Below are 27,181 nucleotides of genomic sequence, written 5' to 3'. Positions count from 1 at the left end.
TAAAGCGATGAACACATTAATGGATCACTAATTATGATCCATGACGATAATATATATGAATTAATCGGGCCATTCTGTATGAGTACTTTTGATACTTTAAGTATATTTTGTTTTTACTTCAGTACTTTTACTTGTGATATACGATATGATGTTATCACGGATCGCAATAAATAACACTCACACTAAGTTGATCATGGCGAACCACTTTGTTTTCATTTTAAGAGTTCAAGCATATTTTGATGATTATCAGGATAATATTGTGAATCATATTTATTTCAGCCAGAATAATGGTGATGTGAAATTCCAATCTTCCCATGCCTAACTTTTAACATTGTATTTATACACTGTGGTATTGCTTTCACTGAAGTAAAAGATGAGACACCCAAAGTGACATCAAAGGAGTAGCCAACTGTTGCATTACCTCACATCACCTGCGTTTTGACCAAAAAGTTGCACTTGAACACACCGCAAAGACTACAGGCAATGGCCAACTGCTATGCATGTTCTACGCCTGTTTGGGAGGAAAACCAGCAGGTTGTGTTTGTCTGTATCAGGCAACAACTTCCAGTTCTCAAAAGAAAAGCTAATTTTGAAGTGCCTTAAACTTGCAATCTCTCTGATGGCCATCAGGGGGCGACTCCTCTGGTTGCAACAAGAAGTCTGAATGTATATAAGTCTATGAGAAAAATATACAAAAATACAGAATAAATATGCTCTATTTTCACTCGTCTACCATGATAGATAGCTTTTTCATCACCACGATCAACCTATTGTCAGTGTTTTTTTTATCGGGATCCATTATAAAATCGTATATCATATTGAAATTATATGATATACGATTTTATTATGGATCTCGATAAACTGCTACGTCTGCTGGTGTCTTTATTTCATACGACCACCAGGAGTCACTAAAACTAATTGTTTGCAAGCCACATTTTCCTTAAAATACACAAACCTTCCTTAACTATTTACATACTACCTAAACCTCTTGAACTAAGTGATGAGCAGTGCACGGTGAAAGGTATGCTGCATTGTGCATGCTCTTTTAATGAAAATCCTTAATTTTGTTTACCTGTTTAGTAACACAATCTTAGAGGCCCTAATTTGAGCTCAGTTTCAAGCTCACCGTGTCCAACAACGCCTTCTAAACCTTTAGGATCCTCTGACCTCTATGTAGACTTTTTAACCCGAGAGTTCAGCCAAAAACACAGAAACTACCCCAGGACCGGTTCCAGGATGGTCCAGCAGTAGCACCAGATGCAACAACAAAGGCGTGTGAGGTTATTCGACCTCCTTAAGCTTCTTACAGTGGCTGTAAGTCTGCCTGCAGCCGGTCTGCAGCGCTGCCGTTGGCTCGGACCATGATTATTTAATCCCTCAGTGGAAAGGTTAGCTCGTCTTTTGGCTCTAATGAGGTTGTCACCCTGCCAGCCCACGCAGCAGCAGAGACCGGCAGGAACCTTCACGCTATGGAGGAGCTATTGTTACCGAGCGGCGAGGAGGAGGCGCGCTCCGACCACAGATCGTACGTTCCGGCAGACGCAGAGAGGACGATGGGGGACCGGATGAAGACTCTCTTTACGGGGACGGGGTGGCAGAAGAGCAACGTGAGGCATTACATCAAGAGGCATGGGCTGCTGACGCTGTCCCTCGTCGCCGTCCTCACCGGCTGCATGCTGGGCTTCATGCTGCGGGGAACTCAGCTGTCCACGCAGGTAATGTGACGCTCACCTGGCTGCTCACCTGGCTGCTCCCGCACGTTTCTGTCCGGACTCAAATGAATGCTTAATGCTTCAGTATAACATCTTGGAATTTAATTTCCCATGGTACTTATTTACTGACTTAATCATTTTATTTAGAACTGTATACATTTACAATTAGGGCATTTAGCAGACACTTTTGTCCAAAGGGACTTACAATAAGTACATTTGTCAAAACAAAGAAACCACAACATTATTGATGATAAAGTAAGCGAAAAAGTAGAAGCAAGTCTTAGGTCCTCATCTGAGTAAAGTAGTAGTTCAGCAAGTATACCTTAGGTACAATTATTTTTATACAGTTTGGTTGATGTTAGCAGCTAAAATAGTTACCTTCAAATAAACATTAACTGTGAATTTTAGCAGCTGAATTAGTCTAGGTTAGCTTACAATTTGTTTATTAGCCAAAACCATGTTGATCATGTTAGCTTTTCATTTTAGCAGCTAAAACTGTTAAGTTCAGATTAATGTTTGTTTTTACTTAACTAGCTTAATTTTGGGTTTCCTGGATGTGGAATCAGGCAACTGTTTGCTAGCACGTTAGCTAATGTTACAACTCCTTTATGAGCGAATGCTTCAATGTCTTATTTCTGCAGACCTTTCTTTTAGATGACATTCAGTTCCGTGGCTAATTAAACAGTTGATAAAAACAGTTTAGTTCAAGTTAGCTAACTGTGGATTTTAGCAGCTGAAACAGTTAATTTCAGGTTAGTTAACCATTCAGTTTATTAGCAAATATTTCCATGTTTCTTTTAGCTTGGACAAACATCTTGTATATGTGGAAGAAGGCAGCAGTTTGCTAGCCACAACTTTATAAGATGTGTTTACAGCTTGTTTTGCTGCCCTGAAGTGGCCAATAAAAATATGAATAGGCCACGGGTTTAAACATGTCACGTTTCCATGTAGATATTTTCTTTTCAAATTTTAATCAGACAGGAGTTTTTGAAGCTAATGTTTTCACAGGGGGGTCACAAATGGGGGGTTTAGCTCAGGAGGTAGAGCAGGTTGGCTGGCAACCACAAGATTGCCGGTTTGATCCCCGGCTCCTCCTAGCTGAGTGCCTGGTGTCCCTGAGCAAGACACCTCACCCTAATTGCTCCTGATGAGCTGGTTGTCACTCCGCCGTCAGTGTGTGAATGTGTGAATGAATGGGTGAATGTCAGTCATTGTTGTAAAGCGCTTTGGACAAAAGCGCTTTATAAATGAGGCCATTTACCATTTACCAAATGTGTTTATTGTGTCTACTTTAAGGCACCTTCAGTGTACACAAGTAAATGAAAGCTTTGCGTTTCTCTTTCTTGTATTATGAAAAAAGTAACCAAATATTTTATTTTTCGTGATGATGTGTTCTGAAAAGTACGACGGCGTATTAGGGCCACTGTCGGGGAAAAAAACGGAGCCGAGAGAAGTGGGCAATATTCTGAGATTAAAAGTCGCAAATTTGCCACTTTCAAACTAGCAAATTTGCGACTTTAAAACTAGCAAATTTGCTAGTTTATTAAGATGCTAACAACCGGCATTTCTGCTAGCTAACTTCCCATGAATGTCGCTTTTATCTTTCTAATTAATCCATCCAAACGTGTGACAACACTTTGCTAAGGTCCTTAGGGTGATGGCTGTTGATGGTTATTGTTGGTTAATTTTACATGGGCCAAATTGTCATCCTATTGGTGTTTGTTTATCGGTTGTTAGCATCTTAATAAACTAGCAAATTTGCTAGTTTTAAAGTCGCAAATTTGCCACCTTAAAACTAGCAAATGGGCCACTTTAAACTAGCAAATTTGCAACTTTTAATCTTTAATCTTTTAAGAATATTGCCCACCTCTCTCGGCTCCGTTTTTTTTTTTAATGACAATGGCCCTAATACGCCGTCGTAGAAATGTAAGTAACTGCAATAACTACAATATTAGCTTCTGAAATGTAGGCTAGTTGGTAAAAGTTTAAATTTAATTCTATAATATATACATGGATAAATCAAATGTAATACATAAGAAGCGCAAAAAGTATTTGAGTAAATGTAAAGCCTTCTTAAATTAATTATATATAAAGCATTTAAACTGTGAGGTAAAAATTGTGCCGTTACTCTTGGAACTGTCCTTCTAGGAACAATTGAGCCGTCTCAAGTCGACTATATTCAACACCGGCTAAGTACAGAAACATGGAGGTCACAGGATCACTTAGACAGCAGCTGTTCTGTTTACCTTCACAGAGGAGGTTAACTTAACAGTTCAGTTTGTCAACAGGATTAAATAAATAATCGTCCAATTATCTTAAAACTTGTCCGAAGGGTGTAGCCTTGGTGAAGGTCTGCCTCCTCAGGGTGCCCTTGTAGTTTGAAATGTACCGGTAAACCTGAATCTGTTTTGTGGGAGCTTCCTGGAATTTACAGGTCTTCCACTGTCAGAGGTTTAAGTCAACGTCACATGCTCTGATCAAGAGTATTTAAACCAAGCACCAAATCTGAGGTTGAGGGGAAAAACAAAAGTGATTAACAAACTGAATTGCTTTGAAAGGGTGGGCAGCAATAGCTGAGTTACTTCAGGTTAGGAGCGATTGAGGACTCTAGTTAGGGACCCAAAAAAGACTGATCAGCCTTGAGGTCACAAATACAAACCTATTTCTACAATATCTGTTAGTTTACTGTTTGGCTGCTGCTTAATAATAGACCCGACCTGAAACAACGACCTTAAACTTCAGCTCTGAAGCATCAATCTGATACCGCTTTACGGGTCAAACAGATCTAACATCATGGAGTATTTTGAAAAACAAACACAAACAAAAAAACCTGCTTTTATCTTGGAAATGTTGATGTGGGATGTTTTTTATCATCACAGGCAAAGATCTACTTTTCCTTTCCTGGAGAGCTGCTGATGAGGATGCTGAAGATGCTCATTCTTCCCCTCATCACGTCCAGGTAGGTCAACCTGATGAGGTTCCCAGCCTGTTTTGTACCAGGGTACACTTTCATCAGATCCCTTTATCAGAGGCGATGGATAATATTGTTGTGAATCCTCAGGACATAATCCTAGAATCGTCCATGTTTAGGTTTATTCCTTCTTGTTTTTTCAGTAGTCAAGTTAACTTACTCAAAGCTGCATGTTACTCCGTCTGATGTGTGTTATCTGTAACAGCCTGCGGTTGTTTTCATGCTATTACCTTCAGATGTCTGCAGATATTTAATGCACTGAAAATGAAACTTTGTACACATCCTTACAGACTTTCCCTCTTCAAATCCATTTAATGCTGTTTTTTTGAAGAGTGTTTAATTTACATTTTAAGCATTATTCACGGGAGTGGCGGTGACATGTGATCTGGGTAATGTAGCTGCATTATTAGAAGATGAATGTGCATCCCTCCGTCATATCTGCACATTTGCTGCATCTAGTTTGCCAGCTGAGTGACATTCCTCCATTTTCTGAGACGTCAATCCTAAACACAAAAATATCAACAACTCTCATCGTGCAGCTTCATCTAAATAATCCTTCCACCAAGAGAGTTTCACGGTCAGGATGATACCAAACTGTCGTTGCACTGCCACAAACATGAAATAACTCTGTTCACAATCGTAGTTTACTATGTCAGCATGCTAACATTAGCTCTTAGCAAACAATGTACAGCCGAGGCTGATGGGAATGTCATTAGTTCTGATCAAGTATCTGGTCAAGTATTATTAAATCAGAGATGAATAGTCATAGAATCACTGAAGTTATTACAGTTCATCCTGAGAGGAGGGAAGAATCATGTTTGTTGTCATCGTCTGTACATATTTTGTGTGAATCACAATAATGAATAACTCTTATTGGCTTTTTGCTCGCAGTGCTTTTGTTGTGCTTGCAATGGCGTGGTGAGTGTGGTTATCGTTGGATCTCCACTGTGGTCTGCCTGTGATGTCCGTACGCCTTAGATTCAAACAGTTTCACTTCAAGGACCCCTAAACGAACACAAATTTGACCATGGGCCGCCATCTGATAGGATTTTTCTTTTAGATGTTTTATTATAGACAGTGTATGAAACCCATGACCCAAATAGTCATACGTTCTGTAATTGTGATATGGATTGGATTATTGTTAAAAGAAAAGATTCCCCATTTACCCTTTCTTCCCACCATTGTGCTAAGCTAAGCTTACCTCATAATGGACCTCTGTTATGGACGTGGAGATGAAGCTGACTCTACATACAAAAGAACATGAGAGTTTTAAGAAATGTCCCTTTCTTTACTTAACATTCATCTGTCTATCTTCATCTGCAGTTTAATGTCGGGTCTGTCGTCGATGGAGTCGAAGGCGTGCTGTCGGATGGGCGTCCTGACCGTCACCTACTATCTGTGGACCACCTTCATCGCCGTGGTGGTCGGCATCGTGCTCGTCATCATCATCAAACCCGGCGTGGGAACGGACATGGACAGTAACCGGCTGGGAGGGGGACCCGTCATGACTTCAGCTGACGCCCTGCTCGATCTCATCAGGTGAGAGAGGTCAAAGGGGAATGTTAAGAGGCCATCAAAGATGATGGCTTTCATCAGATCCATGGTCTTTCGTCACAAAGTTTGTGTTTGAGGGACGTGAGGTTTATGTGGCTTCTTTGCAGCTGACATTAAAGGCATTAAAGTTTGTCACTTCTGATGGATTTTAACATACAAAAAACAACTATTATAAATGCAGTTATAAAAACCGACCCTCCTCCCTGAACCGAATTAATTCTCACTCAAATTAATACCTATATAGATACAGATACATACAGACAGGTGCCCACCCCACCTCCCCTAAGGTTTTGACTCTATAATATAAACCAGAAAATGTTTCCATGTTTGGTCAGTTTTACTTGGAATATTCTTTACCCTGGCAAGGCAGGCAGCCGTCTCTGTCATGAGTATCATCTCAGGGATTTGTGGGCTCTTCCAGTTTCTCAGAATAAGCCTTGCTGCTCCAATGAAACCTGTTAGTGTCAGCCTGATCTCTGCTTTGGTGAGGCCTGGTGGCATAACCTCCTTTCCCCTCGTAGACATTTACATTTAGGGCATTCAGCAGACACTTTTGTCCAAAGCGACTTACAATAAGTACATTTGTCGAAAGAAAGAAACCACAACATATCATTGCCGATAAAGTAAGAGTGAAAAAAATAGAAACAAGTGTTAGGTTCTCGTCTGAGTAAAGTAGTAGCTGTTCAGCAAGTATACCTTAAGTACAACAGTGCTATGATCAAATGTGCTATAGGTAAGAACATAGTTGTGGCGATTCTGGTAAGGCTGTCTGAGCCATCCTTCTAGGTTTACCAGTACCTTCCAAAAAGGCAGTACATTGGGACAGTCCCATAGAGCAAGGAGGAGTCTGCCCATTTCTTTGTTACATTTCAAGCACTTACTATCTTGCATTAAGCCCATTTGAAACCATTTTCACAGGTGTAAAATGTATTATAGTGAATACACTTGTTTCTTGCATCCCTTGTTGCCCAACCTACCTTTGATGTTATCTCCTGCCATACCTCTTCACTAATGACATTGCCAATTGCATTTTGCCATACCATTCTCAGGCCCTCACATATTCTTGTTGGGATATTTATCATTTTTCTATAAACCTTTGAGGCAGAGTGTAAAGTATGAAAAGCATTTAGAAACCATTGAATCCTATTCTCTTCCTGCTCTTCTCTTGTCAGTCCAAAAACAGACTTTATGCTGCTCATCAGCTGTAAATATTTCCAGAAATCTCCTTTCTCGGTTAGATTAAATTGTTCTCAAAGGTCCTCAAATGTTTATTAATCCATAAATAAAAATCAATCAGTTTATAGAAACACAGTGTTCAACAGGAAGCTGCCAATTAGCTGAACAACACTTAGATCAACAAATCGTAGAAAACACACACACGCATTAATCCAATTACACACCGGGCTGATTAGTATATTTTTAGTAATCCCGTGGGGATGAGTGACAGATTAGTCTAGTCACTGTCGGTGCAATGCAATGATCTCTGCTGCGGCACGTTGGCAGACTCTGCATCATGCTGTTGACCTCTCTCTCTGACCTCCCGTTGAAGATCAGCTTCTCTCCTGATCCATCAAGTGTTTTTCAGTGTGAGGGTGCACATGAAGAGCAGTTTCACTTAATCACACTTGTACAAAGTCCATTTTTGGTCATCTGCAGAGGTGTTGTAGCTTCTATCGTACCTAGTATATATTCTTTAATACATGTCCAGAGATATTGGCTGGGCAATGCTTCAACACTCATGTGTCCTTTTGTTCCTCCACAGAAACATGGTTCCCTCTAATCTGATCGAGGCCACGTTTCAGCAGGTAACAAAACAGCCAGAACTCATTCAGATGACAAATCACTTTTTTTTAACCCTCAAAACTTTACTTCCTGTAACTAACCCATGTGTGTTCCTTCAGTACAGAACGGATCTGGTTCCAATCCTCAAAGTCCAGACCAAAACCATCCAGCCCAACTTTGTCTATGTCTTCCCCGACGAGAGTCACCCTAAAGGTCGGACAGTGTACCTGGAGTTGACCCCGCCTCCGCAGATCTCGTACAAGACGAGTCCCGGCAGCAGCCAGCAGATGAATGTCCTGGGTATTGTCATCTTCTCCGCCACCATGGGTGAGCAGGACAGAGTCCACGTTTAGGAATTGAATTATTCAAACTTCCATTAGTACTTACTCCCCATAAGTGTTGTATGTCTGAGGAGAATACCGTTGAACATGGATTTTAAATTTGATTTCCTGCCGTTAGTCCGTTTTTCTTTGGCCCTCTGAAGTCTACTCTGTTGGCTGTTGGTTCAAAGAGATTTACACCGTGATGTGTCATATTGTCATACAAGTTCATATTATGTTCAGCATACAAGAAGTGCTAACCTTACACGTCTATTTCTATTAAGGATTTTGAAGAGAAGCTTTGCTAAAGAAACATGATGCATGTTAACTCCAGCTTGTTATAAACTGTATTATTGTAAAACCCTTGACACTGAAACAGGAAACTGGAAGCTTAGCATCAGAATGTGTTCAGATTTAAAAGTAACAGTTTCTTTTACCAATGATACTCTTGTTCAGCTGTTTGTCTTGTTAGTGTAGTTGAACCATTGTACAGAATCTTGTTCTCCACGCACAAAACATTTGTAAAGAGGACTTTCGACAATATAAAAGCAGGAAAAGATCAAACATACAGGGTAGTCCTCTCTAGACTTTTGACTTTATCAGGCTTTTGTGGCAGGAGATTACATTTCATTTGTATTGTCATTACTTCATACAGTTTCTTATTCTTCTACCCACAATCCCTTGCATTTCTGGTTTGCATTACAATACAATCTCACCCTGAACTTATTCAGTGGGCGATTTAGTTATTTTGTGAACAAGATATTGCCTGCTGATAGGGTCCCTGGTTCGATTCCCGGGACGGGTTCGGGTTCCTTTTGTGTGGGGTTTGCATGTTCTCCCTGTGTGTGCGTGGGTTCTCTCTAGGTTCTCTGGATTCCTCCCACAGTCCAAAGACATGCAGGATGGGGATAGGTTCATTGCTGACTCTAAATGTCCTGTAGGTGTGAATGTGAGTGTGACAGCTGTGACCCTGAATACAGGATACCATTGGACCATACAGGATAAGCGGTAGACGGTGAATGGATGGATATCGCCTGCTGCTTATAATAATATATAAACTGTGTTGCTGCAGGCCTTTTGCTGGGAAGGATGGGAGAGCGAGGAGCTCCACTGGTCAACGTCTGTCAGTGTATCAACGAGTGTGTCATGAAGATCATCAACGCTGCTGTCTGGTGAGAAGAAAACTGAATGTACAAACATTACATACTACTGAGAAAACACTGGTTCACTTAATAGCAGACTTTTGAATGTGTGACAGCAGAAAAATCCCAAGAAATGATGTCTGCATTCACTTTCAGGATCCTGGTTTTATTCATGCTGGCTCACTGTCATTGGTCCTCTTTATATGCAGCTGTCTGTTAGTCATTTAGTCTCTGCAGGTGTTTTCAAACCTGCATTGTTTATTCCTGTTGAATCAGACTCTGGCTGGTTTTCCTTCTTATAGGATTATTTTGGACAAATGTGAACACAACAGTCGTACTTGTCGTATCTACGAACACAACCTCACAGATCTGGCCCCGTTAATTAGATTAGGTAACCAGGTTGCATGCTAGGATATGGAGTTGTCAGCAGCTAGCCAGAGAATAAATGCAGGTCGGACTAGCATTTGGAAACCGTGCCGGCTGTGACATCATCCTGCTGCAGCACATGAGCAGATTAAAACCAGCAGCAGAGTCCATAGGAGGCTTATTGACCTGAACACTGAACACAGACACAGATACAGTTGTTCTTTGTTACTTCTAAAACTACAGAAACCGCAAACATTTAGTATTTTACACAGCGTGTCCTCCAGGGTTTAGACCATTAGATCCTAACAAATAATAATATTACTATTATAGTTTAGTAGGCCAATCTTTTGCACCTGATGCTCCACCTGTTGAACGCCACTCTGCTCTTTTAAGGCCTAAACTATGCCTTCAAAAAAATTACTTTTTGTGCATGATTTCCTGCTCATTTTTCTTTCGGAAAAAAGCTCAGAATGCTTCCTTCTGTTTTACAACTTTACTTCTGGATTAGTGAGAAATAATAGATAATGCGAAAACAGCTACTGTGGACACATTTCTACCACTGCACGGTATGTAACATCAGATTACCCAACCCTGGTTTCATGTAATTTATTTATAGTTTATTTATTATCTCATAATAACAATAATTTAGACACACAAACTCCTACTGTTTTTGACATTCATGGTCCCCAGGCAATGTCCTCTAGCACTGCCATCAGGATAAAATCATCCTCATGACCAACACCGAAATGCGTCCTGTGACCAACACCAATAGATTACATGGAAAACAAGGGACTGGATTTCTGAGGTGTATATTCATGATCCCCAAAGGATAACGGCACCATCAATCCAGAACACATTCCTGCTCCCCAGAGGATGAACTTCTTTCTCTTTAATGATTCCATGATCTTTCCTGTAGTGCCACCCTCAAACTTTACATGTTTAGCTCCACTCTGGGATATCTCTGATCATTGAATAGGTAAATAATCATGACTTTGTCTGCTCTGTCCTCTCAGGTACTTTCCATTTGGAATCATCTTCCTGGTGGCGGGGAAGATCCTGGACATGCAGGACCCGAGCACACTGGGGAAGAAGCTGGGCTGGTATGGCATCACCGTGCTCGCTGGTCTCTTCGTCCATGGACTCATCCTCCTCCCTTTCTTCTACTTCGTCCTCACCAAGAAGAACCCCTTCTCCTTCATCCGTGGGCTGCTGCAGGCCATGGTGATCGCCCTGGCTACCTCTTCCAGGTCAGCGTACAGGACAGTCCTGCTATAACCTGCCGGTCCGTGGATGTGTTAAAGGTTTTTATTAAAGATGTATTTATCTCTTCTCAGCTCTGCAACGCTGCCCATCACCATGAAGTGTTTGTTGGAAAACTGTCATGTTGACCGGCAGATTGCCCGCTTTGTCCTCCCTGTGGGCGCCACCATCAACATGGACGGCACAGCGCTGTACGAGGCTGTAGCGGCCATTTTCATTGCTCAGGTCAATGACTACGAGCTGGACTTAGGCCAGTTGGTCACCATCAGGTAAACAAACACAGACATGCTCAAACTAAGAGGTATCCCACAATAACTCATACATTTAGCTAGTCTTGCTGCTGTCCAGTTTGCTTCTACAGTGCCATCAGTCTAATAAAAATGAGTCTTAAAAATGTACTTATGTAATAAATGACTGGCTAGGAAGAAAACAAGATGGAGTTGGCAGTTGGAGAAAACCCTTTTTAATCATTTCCAGAGAGGATGAGAGAGAGAGGATATGATCTAAAGAGGATATAAGACGGGAAAGCCTGTCAACAAACCAATCATTGTCAAGTATAGAGAGACACAGCTCACATAGGTAATGAGGACAAGATTCAGGTGAGTCCTGGAGAGCTTCTCAGGCCATCACATCACTGCAATGTAGAACAAAAACGCAAACCTTGATTCCAACTTCCAGTGTTTAAATTAATTCTTGATTGAATTAATCTCTGACTGGGTAAATTCTGCTCTGTCTTCTGTTTTCTTCACGCAGCATCACGGCTACAGCTGCAAGCATCGGTGCAGCAGGTATCCCTCAGGCTGGCCTGGTTACCATGGTGATCGTACTGACATCAGTAGGCCTGCCACCAGATGACATCACACTTATTGTGGCCATTGACTGGATCCTGTAAGTTGTACTGATTATGTAGAAAGGTCTATTTCTGAGTCTCTTAGTATTATTCACTGTATATTATATTTTTGGATTTGAATTACTGACATGGAATCAGTATTTTAATGTTGTACACTATTTTATTCACTGTTAGGGACTCAAACTGGTAAAAGTTTATCGTATTTTATTTGATAATCATATGGGCATGGGAAAGATTCTTAATATACTGTAAGTAAGACCATCAAACGGGGGTCCTCCTCCAGAAAATGTAACCACATTTTTTTTTAATCTTGTGGTTATCATTATGTATGCATGCAATTGCAATTTATAAACTGTTAAACTTAATTAGCTGTTTAACAAGGGGGGGGGGGGGGGGGGGTGGAGTAAGTACATTTGTATAGTTGGGAAAAATGGAAACATTTAAAATACCTTGGGATTGTGGTTTCTTTACTTTCCACTGCTGCCAAACATCACTGCCAATAAAACCCAGGATGTGAACAGAGTCTAAATACTTCCAGTACTGCTCAGAGTCTCTTGTCCAGACTAGTTTCAGTCTCATCCCGTCTCTTTCTACAGCGACAGGTTTCGGACCATGATCAACGTTCTGGGTGACGCTCTAGCAGCTGGAATCATCGCTCACCTCTGTCGGAAAGATTTCCCCCTCAGTGGAACAGGAAAGGTAAAATTATTTGGTAGAAATCCTAATTTTGACTTCAAATTATACTATTTCATCTATTCTCCTGTCAGAAATTGGCTTTCATAGAGAAACACTCCTTCAAATGTTTAAAGAAATAACTAAAAATGACAAAATGTTTTGTTTCTTGCTTCTTATTTTGGGAAAAACATATATCCTGATCTAAATATCACTCTGTGTAACTTCTGACTGGAAACATCAACCTATCCGTTACACCTGTGAGCTGTTTTTCATTCATGTCTGTTCAATAAGATAACAGCAGAGTTTGCTCAGATTACAACCACAACGGATTAGACCTCTCATCTTCAATCCTATTGAGTCTTTGTCAAGCCCCACCTCTTCAGCTGCACTCTGTTGCCAGGCAGAAAAGTCCATTAATAACCAACTGAGAAGTGAACACTAACTAAATCACTTGTAATACATTGAACTATCGTGTACTATCAGCCTACTACATTCTACTGTATAACATATTGAAACAAGCTAATGCTAACAACTAAGTAAGCACATTTATGCTATAGGAGGATATTACGGCGCTTTAAGCAGCACATGCTTGCTGTAATTTGCATCAAACCTAGCGCTCCTTCTTAGCCATAACCCACCTGTTGTCCTTCATGAATAACCATCCATAATTCCACTTCATCATAGAATATAGGTGCTTCTTATCACTCCAAAACAGACCTAATACTCATCCTGTTTTTAAATGATTGTCTTCCAAGTAATCCAATAATAGCTGTCTGTACATCCACTCCACAAAGCATTATGGGGACTTACAAAAATTAGAGATGGATTAGCCCACAAATTAAAGTAAGACTAAGACCAATACATTTGTGTTAACATTAACTTTTGAAATGTTGTCATCAATATCTTTTGCCATTTTATTAAGACTCCCATCAGCAAAAAAGAGAATGTCTAAATTTTGAAAACAGATATTTTCCCCTTCATTTGAACCCCCCCCCCCCCCCGCCTCAATGATAAGCCAAATACCATAGAACAGTATTCTGAGAATGCATAGTGAGCTGGTGGCAGCCTGTGGTTCTGAAAAGTAAAGCAAACTCAGAAGTGCCTTAAACCTGCATTCTCTCTGCTGGCCATTAGGGGGCGACTCCTCTGATTGTAAAAAGAAGTCTGATTGCATGGAAGTCAATGAGAAAATGGCCCTGATTCTCACTTGATTTTTTATCTCAGTTAATATTGTAAACATGGGTTTATGGATTCGATCTCTATTTTCAAGTCTTCTTCGATACAGCATGATGTCTATTTAGTAAATTATGGTCCATTTACAGTCAAATTGACCACGACGTCACTACTCATGCTACAAATGCAGTTATCTACTAAGATGACTTTAACACTTACCTGTAACGTTGACCTTGAATTATGAAGCTAGCTTTGTTAACAGCTTCACATCAAGTTCCAGATGGATCCAGATCCAGTAGGGTTTCTGCTCAGGGTGCCGCTCTGAAGCTTGTGTTCATCAGATCCACCCTTCACTCCTCCACAGCCGAAATATGGTCACTTCCTTCACTGGTTGCAAAAATCCAAGATGGTGATGGACAAAATGCTGAACTTTAGGCTTCAAAACCGTAGTCCCCCCAACCAATGTGGCGTGAGCAACTTAAAAACACAAAGGACACAAAGGACATGTACAGATTTACCTGTTGGATTCCCAAACGCAAATCACGTTAATCAAAACCTTTAAAAGGTGTTTTCAAAAATGGTCAAAGGCCAAAGGGTAGAGGAAAGTATTATTTAATATTTTTTTATCTGTATGGGAGTCTAATCTGTGTTTTTGTGTTTCCTCTGCAGCCTGTACCCTCTTACGGGACACAGACACCTCACAATAAAACCAACTCTCACAGCGTAAACGTGCCAATGACGGAGATCCACACACACAAAGACTGCACGGGTGACTCGACAGGCGAGAAGCACGCACACACCGTCTACTACAACATCTGTCAGGTGTAATGGGACCGGCCCGAGCAGCTCGCCTCAAAACACCACAGAGTCTGGTTAGACCTCACCGTGCCATCTGAACAGGAAACAGTGGCAACAAAGCATCAATCTTCTTCTGAGCAGCAGCAACTGCTTTGAGTTCAATTTCAACGTGTCAAGAATTGTGGTTTATTTGGCCCAAAGTTGATTGGCGCTTAATTTGGAGCTTTGTTCTCCTGCTCACTGATCGAAGACAGAACAATGTCTTCAAGGACAAAAGGACCATGACACCATTTTAATGGTAACTTGTGATGAACAGAAGCCTGATCTGTCCCAGAGGATTATGGGTACATGATGCTCTGCTGGGAGCACCTGCAGGTTGATCATCTGGTCCGAAAGCACCACCTAGAAGCTGTACATATTGTGGTTACCATGGCCTTTTTCTAGAGCTGGGTCCATCCATCGTCTACCACGGGGGGGCTGGAGCCGAACACCCAGCTGACATTGGGCGAAGACAGAGTTCACCCTGGACAGGACGCCAGTCCATCACAGGGCCAACATGTAGAGACAGACAACCATTCACTCTCACATTCACACCTACAGGACATTTAGAGTCATCAATGAACCTATCCCCATCCTGCATGGTTATGGACTGTGGGAGGAAGCCGGAGAACCCAGAGAGAACCCCGCTCACACGGAACATGCAAATACATGCAAATATAAGGAACCGGGTCGGGTTCGGGTTCCTTCGAATCAAACCGAGGACCCTTTCGCTGTGAGTTGACAGTGCTACCCACTACACCACCGTGCAGCCCCTAGAGCTGGGTATCAAACCTTAATACCTCTTGGGTACTTGCCGAAATCAAGTAAGGAGTAACACTTGTCAGGGCCCGAAAATTGTTTAGTGTTGGACAAAGGGAAGATGAAGGTTGAAACTCTCACCTTTGGTTTGTGAGCTTTGGATAGTGACTGAAAGAATTTCTGTCCATAGATACAAGTGGTCAAAATGAGTATCCATCACAGGGCTCCGGTGTAAAAACCCTGGTAGGAACCAGGTTAGGAGCTCTGAGGAGAACCACTGCTCCCTGGTGTCAAAAGGAGCCAGTTTATGGGGTGTGTATTTGATTGGCTGGTGGTTAGTGCTGCCTGTGCTCAGACTGGTTGAAGGTTTAAAGGGTCATCCGTCCAATCTGATGGCTGAATGTATCCAAGTGCTCTTCATCTTGCAGAATCAACCTTCTTCTTCTTCTTCTTCTTCTTCTTCTTCTTCTTCTTCTTCTTCTTCTTCTTCTTCTTCTTCTTCTTCTTCTTCTTCTTCTTCTCGTGTCTCGTTTGAATTTGACAGCATGCTGGCATGCGTTCTAACTGGCTTCACTTGAAGTCTACGTGCATTATTTATGGCTCTTGTTGTTTATACTTGAATGTTGCAAAGTAAACAAAGTGCTGTCAGGATTATTGGGTTTTTACCAGTCAGTTGCAGCAACACATGATCATTTGCTTTAAATTACTACTTAACTACTTAATTGTGTTACTTCAAGTTGTTTACAAATTGTTTACGGACTTCTGAGATTGGTAGTCATTTTTGATAATGTGAGTTTAACATATTAAATACTATAACTGAGGTATATACAGTATGTTCACAATGTTGCTGGAAATTCAGAAAAAAACTAAAAGCAGTGGGTTCCTACTAGGTAAGAAAACAATCTAAAAATTGATGGTTCAGAAGATGAAATGCTACGTTAACAATACATGATTTGTAATTGACTGGCTAAAACATGAAAAATGGAACATACAGTTCTTTAAGCTCACTTATGATACATTAAATTGTATATTTTTTTGAAGTGCTCCTTACACTTCTCTGTGTTTAAGTAATCATGTTGTTTCAGTAGAGTTAAACGTGATAACGTAGACCTGCCTTAAACTGACTGTTGACCTTCTGTCATTTTAATCCACAAACCTCAACGTTCATCTGCCAACGCACAAACTACAGCATTTTCAACATTACCAAAGCACAATTTTCATGTAACTGCATCACGTACTGCATTTATTGTTGTTTTTTTTATATGAAATATGCAAGTGTTTTTGGACTGTTATTTATGTTTATTTGTATTTGAAAATAAATACTTATACTTATATACTTAATTCTCTCTTCCCTACAGTACATGTGGCGACCTGTGGCTGAACACATGACATGTTGTGTGTTAGTAACTCAATTGTCTCTCAACACCAACCAGATCCAGGATGCAAAGACGGAAATGTCAGTCACACTGGTCCGTAGTTACAACGTTATCAAGCTCACATATTATTTAGATTGGCTGTTTTGCTGCTTTGTTGGACTTCAGCAATGAAGCTGACAGTTTTGCAAGACTAGATTTACATGCCTCCCTTTGTGTGCGGCAAGTGGGAGAGCCAACTTTTGACCACTGATAATGAATTTTTTTTTTTACGGAGACAGAGATGAGGACCCATCAGATATTAACAGTGTCCATATTGGCAGGGCTCTCAGGAAGCTCAGAGATTTTTAACTTGAACTGCTCGGAGCGACCACACAAACAATTCAGGGCACTATGTGGACACTTAGCTGAAGTTAATACTAATAATTTGAATGTCAGTGTTGAACTATTCGGGAGGCTACAGCCTTAATTTTACTGTAATTTGTAATGTACTTCGGAAGTAGGGGGCCTTTTGTTTTTGGGTATATTTGAGTAGGTTTTTTGTCCTTTGTCTGAAACAGTTAGATAAACACTGCGTCATTTAAATGATTGTGTCCTAAATATTTTAAAATTCAATAATGGCTAAATCCAGAGTAAACGCAGGTTGGCTGTGACTAAGATGTAGAGCGAGTCGTCCTGACGTGGTCTGTGTCCTTGTGAATGTGTTAGCTTCAATCTTGATGGGCAGGTGGCACCTTTTATGGCAGCTTCTGAAATCAGTATGGTATCAGTATAATGTGAGTGTGAATGCTGACATGAAGTGTAAAGCGCTTTATACACCTGGTCCATTCACCCTCCATTTACGCCAGTGTGCTTGCTCTGTGGGCCCGCGGATGCGGAATATCAGCAACTTTCATTGGCTGTATCCAGTTCTTTTCATACATCCATGCTACCAACTTCTCCAGGTGCGTTCACACCGAATGTGAATCAGATTTTGAATTAGCGCTGGGTGGGGTGAATGAGGCACTGTGATTATCTGCGAATAAGTTGTGTGACACTGTGATGTGAAATCTATGCCTGCTGGAGACTTAAGTAGAAAACTGCAGAGGGAGCACATGGACAAACAAAAGGGCGTCGTCACCACACTGCTGCTCTACTGCTGCTATTCATAACACAGCGCTGTAATCCAATAAAGTGAGCGTGAGGCCGCACGGGACTGAATCCCTATGACGACACACAGCCACAGGTGTTTCATCTGCTAATCCTCCACCACAGATTAAAGTCACAATGAAGACTCCGTGAGTGAGGGAGGAACAGCAGCCATTAATCAGGTCTACTGTAGGGTCAACTGGCTCTCCTCAAGTTAACAGAAAGTCGTCACCTTGTTTGACTTTAAAATATGTGTGATATTTTTAGTTTGGTGTTAATTAAATAAAAGAGTCTAGTTATTATTCCAGCTATTAAGTCAGCTGAAAATGTAACATTGTGACATGCGGCCAGACCAGGATATGCTTTCAATGTACTTAAATAAAAGCTACAAGGCATGTGTCTTCAGTATCCATGAGGTTTTATTACCTCTGCAGCTATAGGGGTCACAAGCAGAACAACTAATGTGGAGCAAAGTCACTGCAGGTTGAAATAGAAATTGATATTTGGAAAGGATTTTAGTCATCAGTGATTTCATAATACAAAAATCCAATAATACTGTCATTCATTCAACATTAAAATTAACTACTTTTTAATTTACACTTTTCCAATCAGATGGTTTAGCTTTATTATTTCTTTTTGACTCCAATCACTTGATTAAAAAGGAAAAAAAAAGATTTATTTTCTCTCACCTATTTATTTTACTCAAGCTCATTTTAGTTTTGGAACTTGTTTATGTATTTTCAATATTCTGTCAAGTCCTTTGCGCACTGGTGATGTGATGAATCAACAACATGAAAATGCGGATTCTTGCCTACAAATATTTTGCATAAAATCTTGCAAATTTGCGACAGTTGCAACACTTTTTCAATAAAATGTTTGAATAGATTCATGCAGGCTGAAGATCAACTACCAGGATCGTTTTGACCCCGAGCAGAGTCTGGCAGTCTGTCTCAGCTGAACTGTTGTATAGCCAAAGCTAAGCTATATTTTGTTGAACGAGTGTTCAACGTGTGTATGTCTATATTTCTAGGGTTTTTATTATGAAAGGTAAGAATGGAAGGGGTGGACTGCACTGCCATTGTCAAGGTTTAAAGAAATAATAAAGTTTACCATCTTGGATTGGACCACACTCAAAAAAAGTTTGATCAAATATTGACATGCAGAATAATGGCATGAACTTTCGACAGTGGTGGAATTTTTCGGGTCTTTAACTTAAAGCAAAAATGTTAGATTTTGCATACATCAATTCTGTTCCTTGAGGCAAATAAAATATGACGAGTAATACCACTCTTATCGCTGTCTGTTAAAGATGAAGCTGCAGCCCGTTAGCTTGACATCAGGAAACGTGGATACGGCTAGCCTGACTATGTCCAACAAAATCCACCTACCAATGGGATAAAAACGACCATTAATATGCCAGAGTAAACGACATATGAATGATTATTATTTAGCCCATAACCCCCTGTAAACTGTTTTTCTGTATGAATGAAGTTATAGGCCTTTCTTTCTCTCATGAGTCTTCCAGCTTTATGATAGTGCCATACATAAATGATTGGGAACACTAAAGACTTACTTTTTAATTTAAATAATATGACAATGTCAGGATTGGGTAGATTTTTGGTGTATCTCAAATTGGGTCCTAACCCGTGACGACCTCAACATGGGACCTCTGATGTTGTATAAGAATACAAAAAATATACAAAAATATATATTTTCATATAATTTCAATGACAAAAAAATATGAGGTTCAGATAATTTTAGATGAGGTAGTTAAACATTGAACCTGTTCACCCGCCGTCAGAGCCACACTGATAAAATATCAAACTAGAAATTCACAGTTAATGTAACTGAGCACGTCTTGTTCTATTTGATCAACATTTAGGTGATTCATATGTTTTTTTTTATCCGAGATTTTTCGGATCCGTTTCCACAATCATCTACATATCTCGCAGAAGCTGATTTTATTCGTCATCGAAGTCTGCAAAAGCCGGATACCAGTAGCTGTCCTTTCTCTCTGACCGGCCTCCAGGTGCATCTTCTTTCTTCAGTCGTTGGACTTTCTTTATCCAGGAGATTTGAGCGGCAGCCAGGCTGATCATGCACACCTGCCAAATGAAACACAAACAGATTAGAAACTGATCTTCTGTCCAAACTGTTTTTCTGTCTGTCATTAACCTGACGATTCACTGGAGCTCATGGCAGCCAGAGTCTGTTCATAGTACACACGTCCTTCGGAGAGTCTGGTAACACAATTCAAAGCAGGATGTGATTTTTTTTTAAATGCTTCTTGTAGGTGCGTTCAGGGACACAACATTCTTCAAGAGATCAATGTTGGCATTTATGGTTTGGTTCTGAAGGCCGGTTCCCTTTTAGTTGTTTATTGGTAAAATACCTTTGTTCACTCAGCTCTAAAGCTAAACAAATTGTTTTATAAATTATTTTATCTCATGTTGCTTTTTTATATTAGACAAGGTCAGTCTAGAATAGATGCAGCCGTCTCATAGCCAACCTTTGATATCAGTTATGGCTATCCATCCATCCATCCATCCATTGTCTTCCGCTTATCCGGGACCGGGTCGCGGAGGCAGCTGCCTGAGCAGGGACGCCCAGACTTCTCTCTCCCTGGACACTTCCCCTAGCTCCTCCGGGAGGACCCCAAGACGTTCCCAAGCCAGCCGGGTGACATAGTCACTCCAGCGTGTCCTGGGTCTTCCTCGGGGTCTCCTCCCGGTGGGGCATGCCTGGAACACCTCCCGAGGGAGGCGTCCAGGGGGCATCCTGTACAGATGCCCGAGCCACCTCAACTGGCTCCTCTCGATGTGGAGAAGCAGCGCCTATACTCCGAGCTCCTCCCGCGTGACGGAGCTCCTCACCCTGTCTCTAAGGGAGTGCCCCGCCACCCTGCAGAGGAAGCTCATTTCGGCCGCTTGTATCCGGGATCTTATTCTTTCGGTCACGACCCAAAGTTCATGACCATAGGTGAGGGTAGGAACGTAGATTGACCGGTAAATCGAGAGCTTCGCCTTTCGGCTCAGCTCTCTCTTTACCACGACGGACCGATCCGCCTGTCAATCTCACGTTCCATCCTTCCCTCACTCGTGAACAAGACCCCAAGATACTTAAACTCCTCCACTTGAGGCAGGAACTCCCCCCCGACCTGGAGGGAGCAAGCCACCTTTTTCCGGTCGAGAACCATGGCCTCAGATTTGGAGGTGCTGATCCTCATCCCAGCTGCTTCACACTCGGCTGCAAACCGCCCCAGGGCATGCTGGAGGTCCTGGCTCGAAGGAGCCAACAAGACCATATCATCTGCAAAGAGCAGGGATGAAATCCAGTGGCTCCCCAACCAGATCCCCTCCGGCCCACGGCTGCGCCTAGAAATCCTGTCCATAAAAATAATGAACAGAACCGGTGACAAAGGGCAGCCCTGCCGGAGTCCAACATGCATCTGGAACAGGTCTGACTTACTGCCGGCAATGCGAACCAAGCTCCTGCTCCGGTCGTACAGGGACCGAACGGCCCTTAGCAGAGGCCCCCCGACCCCGTACTCCCGAAGTACCTCCCACAGAATGCCACGAGGGACACGGTCGAATGCCTCCTCCAGGTCCACAAAACACATGTGGACTGGTTGGGCAAACTCCCATGAACCCTCAAGCACCCTGCGGAGGGTATAGAGCTGGTCCAGTGTTCCACGGCCAGGACGGAAACCGCATTGTTCCTCCTGAATCTGAGGTTCGACTATCGACCGAATTCTCCTCTCCAGTACCCTGGAATTATGGCTAATTAAAGATCATTTCTTTGCCATTTTGCAAAACCAACCAGTTAGTCTTCACCCTTGCAAGTCTTGCAAAACCAAAAACCTTTGAACAGCCACTTCAACTGCAGTGTTACCTCGAGCAGCAGCAGGCCGCCAGTCAGACCGGCCACCAGCAGCAGGTTGTTTTTTGCCCACCAGACGATCTTCTCCAGGCAGCCGATGGCGAAGACATCCTGACCTGCTGAACGCTGATTCAGCTGCTGCATCCCATAACCACACATGGTGTTCAGCACCGTCTGTAGAAGGAATCAATACACGTTTGATGTGAGGTGTTTAAGGCATTTGTCTGTTTATCTTTCCCAGGCAACCTCTGGTTCTGAGAAGTGAAGCCAACTCTAAAGTGCCTTAAACCTGCATTCTAGCTGCTGGCCATCAGGGGGCGACTCCTACTGGTTGCATGGAAGTCTATGAGAAATAAATCTAATGAGAAAGATTCTCACTTGATTTATTATCTCAGTTATTATTGTCAATATAAATCTCTCAAGTCTCAAGTCTTCTTGAAAGCTAACTTTGTGACCACACAGACGGACTGGTATTTACAGACTGTGGTTCTGACCTGGTTCTCTAAACGAATGCAGCAGGAGAAGGGAACTCCACAGGCCTCCAGACTAGGGTTTGTGTCCAAACACTCAAAGTAGATGTTATGAGACCAGTCCTCATAGCTCTCAACTCCACAGCACTGAAACTGCAAACACAACAAACTTTCACTGGATTATAAAATGCTTGACATTACACCTCAGTCCTGAAGCATTCAGGTGGCAAATCATTTTTCACCTTTTTCTGGATGAAGTCGATGGCGTTCTCCAGGTCCCGGTCCTCCCTGTAGCGGACGATGGCCTTCATCATCAGCCTCTCCGTCCTCTCCATCACCTGAACAACAACAAGGTAATGTTTTACACCTTGTGAGTCTGTGTGTCATCAGGTTTTGAGACCCGTGTGGTGGTCTTTATATGTCAGTGGACCGATTTTAGGACCACGATGTGGCAACCATGCACGATGCAGTCAAACTGAAACTATCAGCCGGTTGTGTGATGAGAAGTCTGAGGTTACATCAGAAAATCAGGAAATCTTTTCTCTTATAAAAAACTAGAAAAAACTAGAATCTACGCCTCCACCAACCTTCATGTTGCAGTTTACATAAATGTCTGTCCAAGATGTCATTGTTTCATCCTACATTAGACATTTGTGTGAAATGTCAATATTTGCATGTACATGTTTAACTTATGGCCAGTTTTGTGAAGTCGCATTGACCGTTGACCATCAAATTCCAGTCATTCCATCCATAAAGCCAAAATCTTACCTTTGTGTCGCATGTCACAGTTTGTTTTAGAAGGTGGAGCTCATTGTTGGCCTTTTTTGGCTGTGACAAGCGACAAAACTATAAGATTAATGGTCTATTGGAAGTGTTCACCAACAGTGAAGTCACTGGGCTGCAGAAAGCGATGTTTTTGTATTTCCTGTCTCATAACAGCAGTATGACGTTACCATGTCAGTGAAGAGGTATGCCACGACTCCAGCAGAGATCTGCAGGAGGAGGACGGCCACCAGGATCCCCAGAAACTACAGGAACAAACAACAGATGACCTGGACAGTGAGAACTCAGCAGCACTGACATGGAGATGCTGTCATATTACACTGATCAGTGATCAATCATACTGTCTTCAGCATGCAGGTGGCGTTACGAAGTGCCCCAAAACATCCAAGGAATGTGATGAGAAACATCACCGAGCCAACCACGATCAACAGGAGAGCCGGATCAAATGTCAGGGTGTCAACCACATCTGCAAGCACACACAGAAAAAACACACGCAGATGTTTTGCAATCGTCATACGTAAGGGTAAGTAAAAGTTGAAACATGTCTGATTGCGTTTTTCTGATTAATTCTCTGGAATCACACACACACAAACACAGAAAACACACACAAATGCATTGTAATCATCATACACTTTTCACTTTTCTGGTCATTCCCCCCAACAGGGGCTGTAGTTTGACAGTTCAATGATATTCAAACAATATTCATTCCCTTTTCATCTGCAGGGAAAACACTTTGAAATTGGTCAGGTTTTTGTGTTGTGCACCTTTAAATACAAGGACCTGTATGTAGAGTAAACCTGAAAGACTCACATATCAGCTGCACTTTTCCTATGTTGCCCTTCCTACAACCGCTGACTTCACTCTCCTACTGAACCAGCCAGTTGTCTTCTTAATGGACCAATTGTGAAATATGCATCTTGTTTCTCTTGACACAAGACACAATCAAAGCGGATGCCAAACTTGCAACTCATGTATGAGCATGTAAGAAGAAGAACTAGGATTGGAAAATGTATCAGCATTTTGGAAATTACCATCACTAGTCAAATGCATAGACTGTATATAAGAAGTGGATGGTTTTAAAGCCTACTGTTTTAAAGCCTTGAGTTCGGCATTTTGGCCATCACCATCTTGGAAATTGGGAACCAGTGAAGGAAGTAACCCTATTTGGACTGTGGAGGGTCAACAGCTTCATAATTCAAGGTCAACTTGACAGCTAAGTGTTAACGTCATCTAATAGTAGCTAATTGCATTGGTAGCGTGGTAGCGTGGTAGCGTGGTAATGTGGCCGATGTAGCGACCTGTCAATCACAAGTTAGCCCTGCCTAAAGCATCCCCTGCTTTATGGTTTATTTGACTCTAAATGGATCATAATTTACTTAATGAACATCACGCTGTATTGAAGAAGAAGAGTTGCCTCCTGATTGCCAACAGAGAGAATGTAAGTTTATGGCACTTCAGTCACCCAGTCACATGTAACACCGCCACCCTTTGGGGAAAAAACGCTTTTGTGAAATGTCACAGTTTGGAAAAGATGATGAAAATCTACAACAGAAGCTTCTAATGTTCAGTTATGAGAAGTTCCCACAGTGGAAAATGGCTAATACACATCGTTATTACATGTTGTCATTATTTTCTGACCAACCTTTCTCCTTTGCGATCTTGGCATAGATCCCGACCGCTATGAGGATAGCGCTCACAACCTGCACAAAGTCACAAAGAAACAGATCATGTTTTATAAGAATCTGACAAACATGAGGCACAGAGTGCTTATATCAGACAGTTTTTGAATCATAAAAAATCCTTAATTGCACAAAAATCTATTATTAGGCTTAAATACATTACAGATCATGCTGTGGTTGTTGCTTTGAATTCTGTCTGAATTCTACTGTAAACCAAATCCAGCTGACTATAGGCCAGACTGCTAACTAGCATGTTATCTTATAAGATACAACAGATTTGTGACAAATTATTTTAAACTTAAAGTCTGAACCTTTTACGGACATATGTTTAAGAATGTACTTCTATTCAAAATTACGATCCAACTTGAAACCACATTTGGAGTTGTTGGAAAGTGGATTTTTGCCCCCTTTTGATGGAGCCGGGATAGCAGTTTCCCCCTGCTTTGTTGTGCTAAGCTAGGCTAAACACATCCTGGACCTATTTCTGTTCTGCACACAGATATGAAACATCTAGCTTTGTTTACAGATTCTTCCAGAAAAGTCATAGGAATGAACACTGAGATTTTCTTTCTAGGAATTGAAATTAGGAAAGGGTCTCCCGCAAACTGCCACACAGTTGGAAAATCTCAATTGTCTAACATTTATGGAAACCCATTTCTGCCAGGAAAAGAAAAGAAAAAGATGAAAAGTTACAAAGGTAAAATTAAAACGTCTCACGGCCAATTAAATTGACTAGTAAGTCCAAATTATTTAGCAATATTACCTTGTAGTTAAGTTTCAACCTAATTTTATGAGCATTTTCAATTTTCACAAAACCCAGAAAACGCTGGAAATATATAAAAAAGAATAACTGCTTGGCTGAAGTGGAAAACACTAAAAGTGTTAAGTAAATAAACAATGACATATGCTAAGCATGTGACATACTTCAAATAGCATCTGACCTTAAACAATATCATGTCCCTCCATTTCTATGAAGACAGGCTTTTAACTTGTCTTTCCTGTGGATGTTCAGAATAGATCTAAACACCTTCGCTTTCCAACATGGTCGTACATCACCTTGTATCCCACCCGCAGCACCACCAACCAATGTGTCCAACTCCGAATGTTCAAATAACAATAGCATGACAATGTGAAAACATCCATTAAATCGCTTTTTAATTTTTGTTCAAATGTATGCAATATTTGGATAGTACTTTGTATCTCATAGTTTGGACTTAGCCATTTATAATCTTGACTCACTATGTTACATACCTTCTGTTTTTGTCTGGCAGAAATGGGCTTCCATACATTTCACTGTATGCAGAAGCAGTAAGACTTTAAAAAATACACCCGGCCAAAAGTACAGTGTCCACACCAGTTGTGCCATAAAGTGTAGATAATTCAATTTCTGGCCTTAAATCAATTCAGATTGAATGTTTGTATAAAACTTTTGAAAACAAAAACTGGTTGAGAATTCATCACTATAAATGAAGCGCTTCTTCTCAAACTCCGAGGAGATTCAACTTTATCACAGTGATTTATTTTCAGAATGTGCTTTCCCTATAAAATGCTTTAACTGTGGTCTTGGAACCAGTTGCTGTAAAAGCAGGATGTGCAACAAGTTTAAGAGAAAGCCATCACACTAATGTATCTGTAAAATGACATACAGTATTTGACTCACCCAGAAGACGTAGCAGCAGATGAATAAAGTGTACTTGATGCCTCTATATCCTCTCATGTCCTCTGAGCAGATCTCTGTAGTTTTGTCAGAGTGAAGAGAAAGTCTGTTTTGAGATTTGTTATCTGACGGCCAAAGGCGTGTGTTAGCCTGCAGGACGCATTCCAGCTGTCAGGCTCATCCCCTCTGCTGCTGCTGGATGTCGTCCTGTCATCTCACTGAGGGTGGAGGAGGTGTGAGGGTGGTGGAGGTGTAAGGGAGGAAGCGTGAGCCTACCGCTGTCAAACCACATTTCAACCAAAGTTTCAGATGATAAATGCAGTTTTGAATCCTCGGGTTTGATATTTTGGCCATTGGGATTTTTGCAACCAGCTCCATATTTGGACTGCAGAGGAGCGACGGGTGGATCTGACCCCAAGCAGCAACCTTACTGGATCTGGATCCATCTGGATTCTGGTGTGAACAAAGTAAAAAAAAAAAAAAAAAAAAAACTTACAATGTTAGCTTCATAATTCCAGTTCAACTTTACAGCTAAGTAGCTAAATGCAGTGTTAACTGTATGCATACACTGCTTTATGGTATACTGACTCTAAATGGACCATAGTTTATTAAATGAACATCATGTTGTATTGAAGAAAACTTGAAACTAGAGATTGAGTCCATAAACTCATGTTTACAATGTTTACTGAGGTAATAAATCAAGACAGAAGTAAGGTCATTTTTTTTCATAGACTCATGCAATTGGACTTATCTTTGCTGCCTGAAACAAACAACATATTCATAATTTATCATAGTATTACCTGTAGTGATG

At 41.3% G+C, this 27,181-nt stretch overlaps 2 protein-coding genes across 2 annotated transcripts; one reads left to right on the top strand and one right to left on the bottom strand.

Annotated features, from left to right (window-relative positions):
- Positions 1-1,377: 1,377 nt before the first annotated feature.
- LOC311014429 (excitatory amino acid transporter 5-like) lies at positions 1,378-16,671 on the top strand. Its single transcript, XM_084011047.1, has 11 exons — positions 1,378-1,715; positions 4,592-4,671; positions 6,007-6,222; positions 8,000-8,042; positions 8,139-8,346; positions 9,412-9,511; positions 10,861-11,094; positions 11,182-11,376; positions 11,861-11,995; positions 12,554-12,656; positions 14,475-16,671. Exons 1-11 carry the CDS (start codon positions 1,470-1,472, stop codon positions 14,631-14,633), a joined length of 1,719 nt encoding a protein of 572 aa, XP_083867173.1. The 5' UTR covers positions 1,378-1,469; the 3' UTR covers positions 14,634-16,671.
- A 1,675-nt stretch (positions 16,672-18,346) lies between these two features.
- Positions 18,347-26,480, bottom strand: LOC311014835 (tetraspanin-33). Its single transcript, XM_084011675.1, has 8 exons — positions 26,374-26,480; positions 24,677-24,734; positions 23,376-23,500; positions 23,205-23,279; positions 22,494-22,589; positions 22,276-22,404; positions 21,794-21,955; positions 18,347-20,007 (listed from the first exon to the last, which is right to left on the bottom strand). Exons 1-8 carry the CDS (start codon positions 26,428-26,430, stop codon positions 19,864-19,866), a joined length of 846 nt encoding a protein of 281 aa, XP_083867801.1. The 5' UTR covers positions 26,431-26,480; the 3' UTR covers positions 18,347-19,863.
- Positions 26,481-27,181: the final 701 nt, after the last annotated feature.

The sequence above is a fragment of the Eutrigla gurnardus genome (assembly GCF_963514095.1).
Source record: "Eutrigla gurnardus genome assembly, chromosome: 6".
In the NCBI taxonomy this organism is placed as follows: Eukaryota; Metazoa; Chordata; class Actinopteri; order Perciformes; family Triglidae; genus Eutrigla; species Eutrigla gurnardus.
Note: the sequence above shows the minus strand (reverse complement) of the source record. Positions and strands in the feature narration are given on the sequence as shown.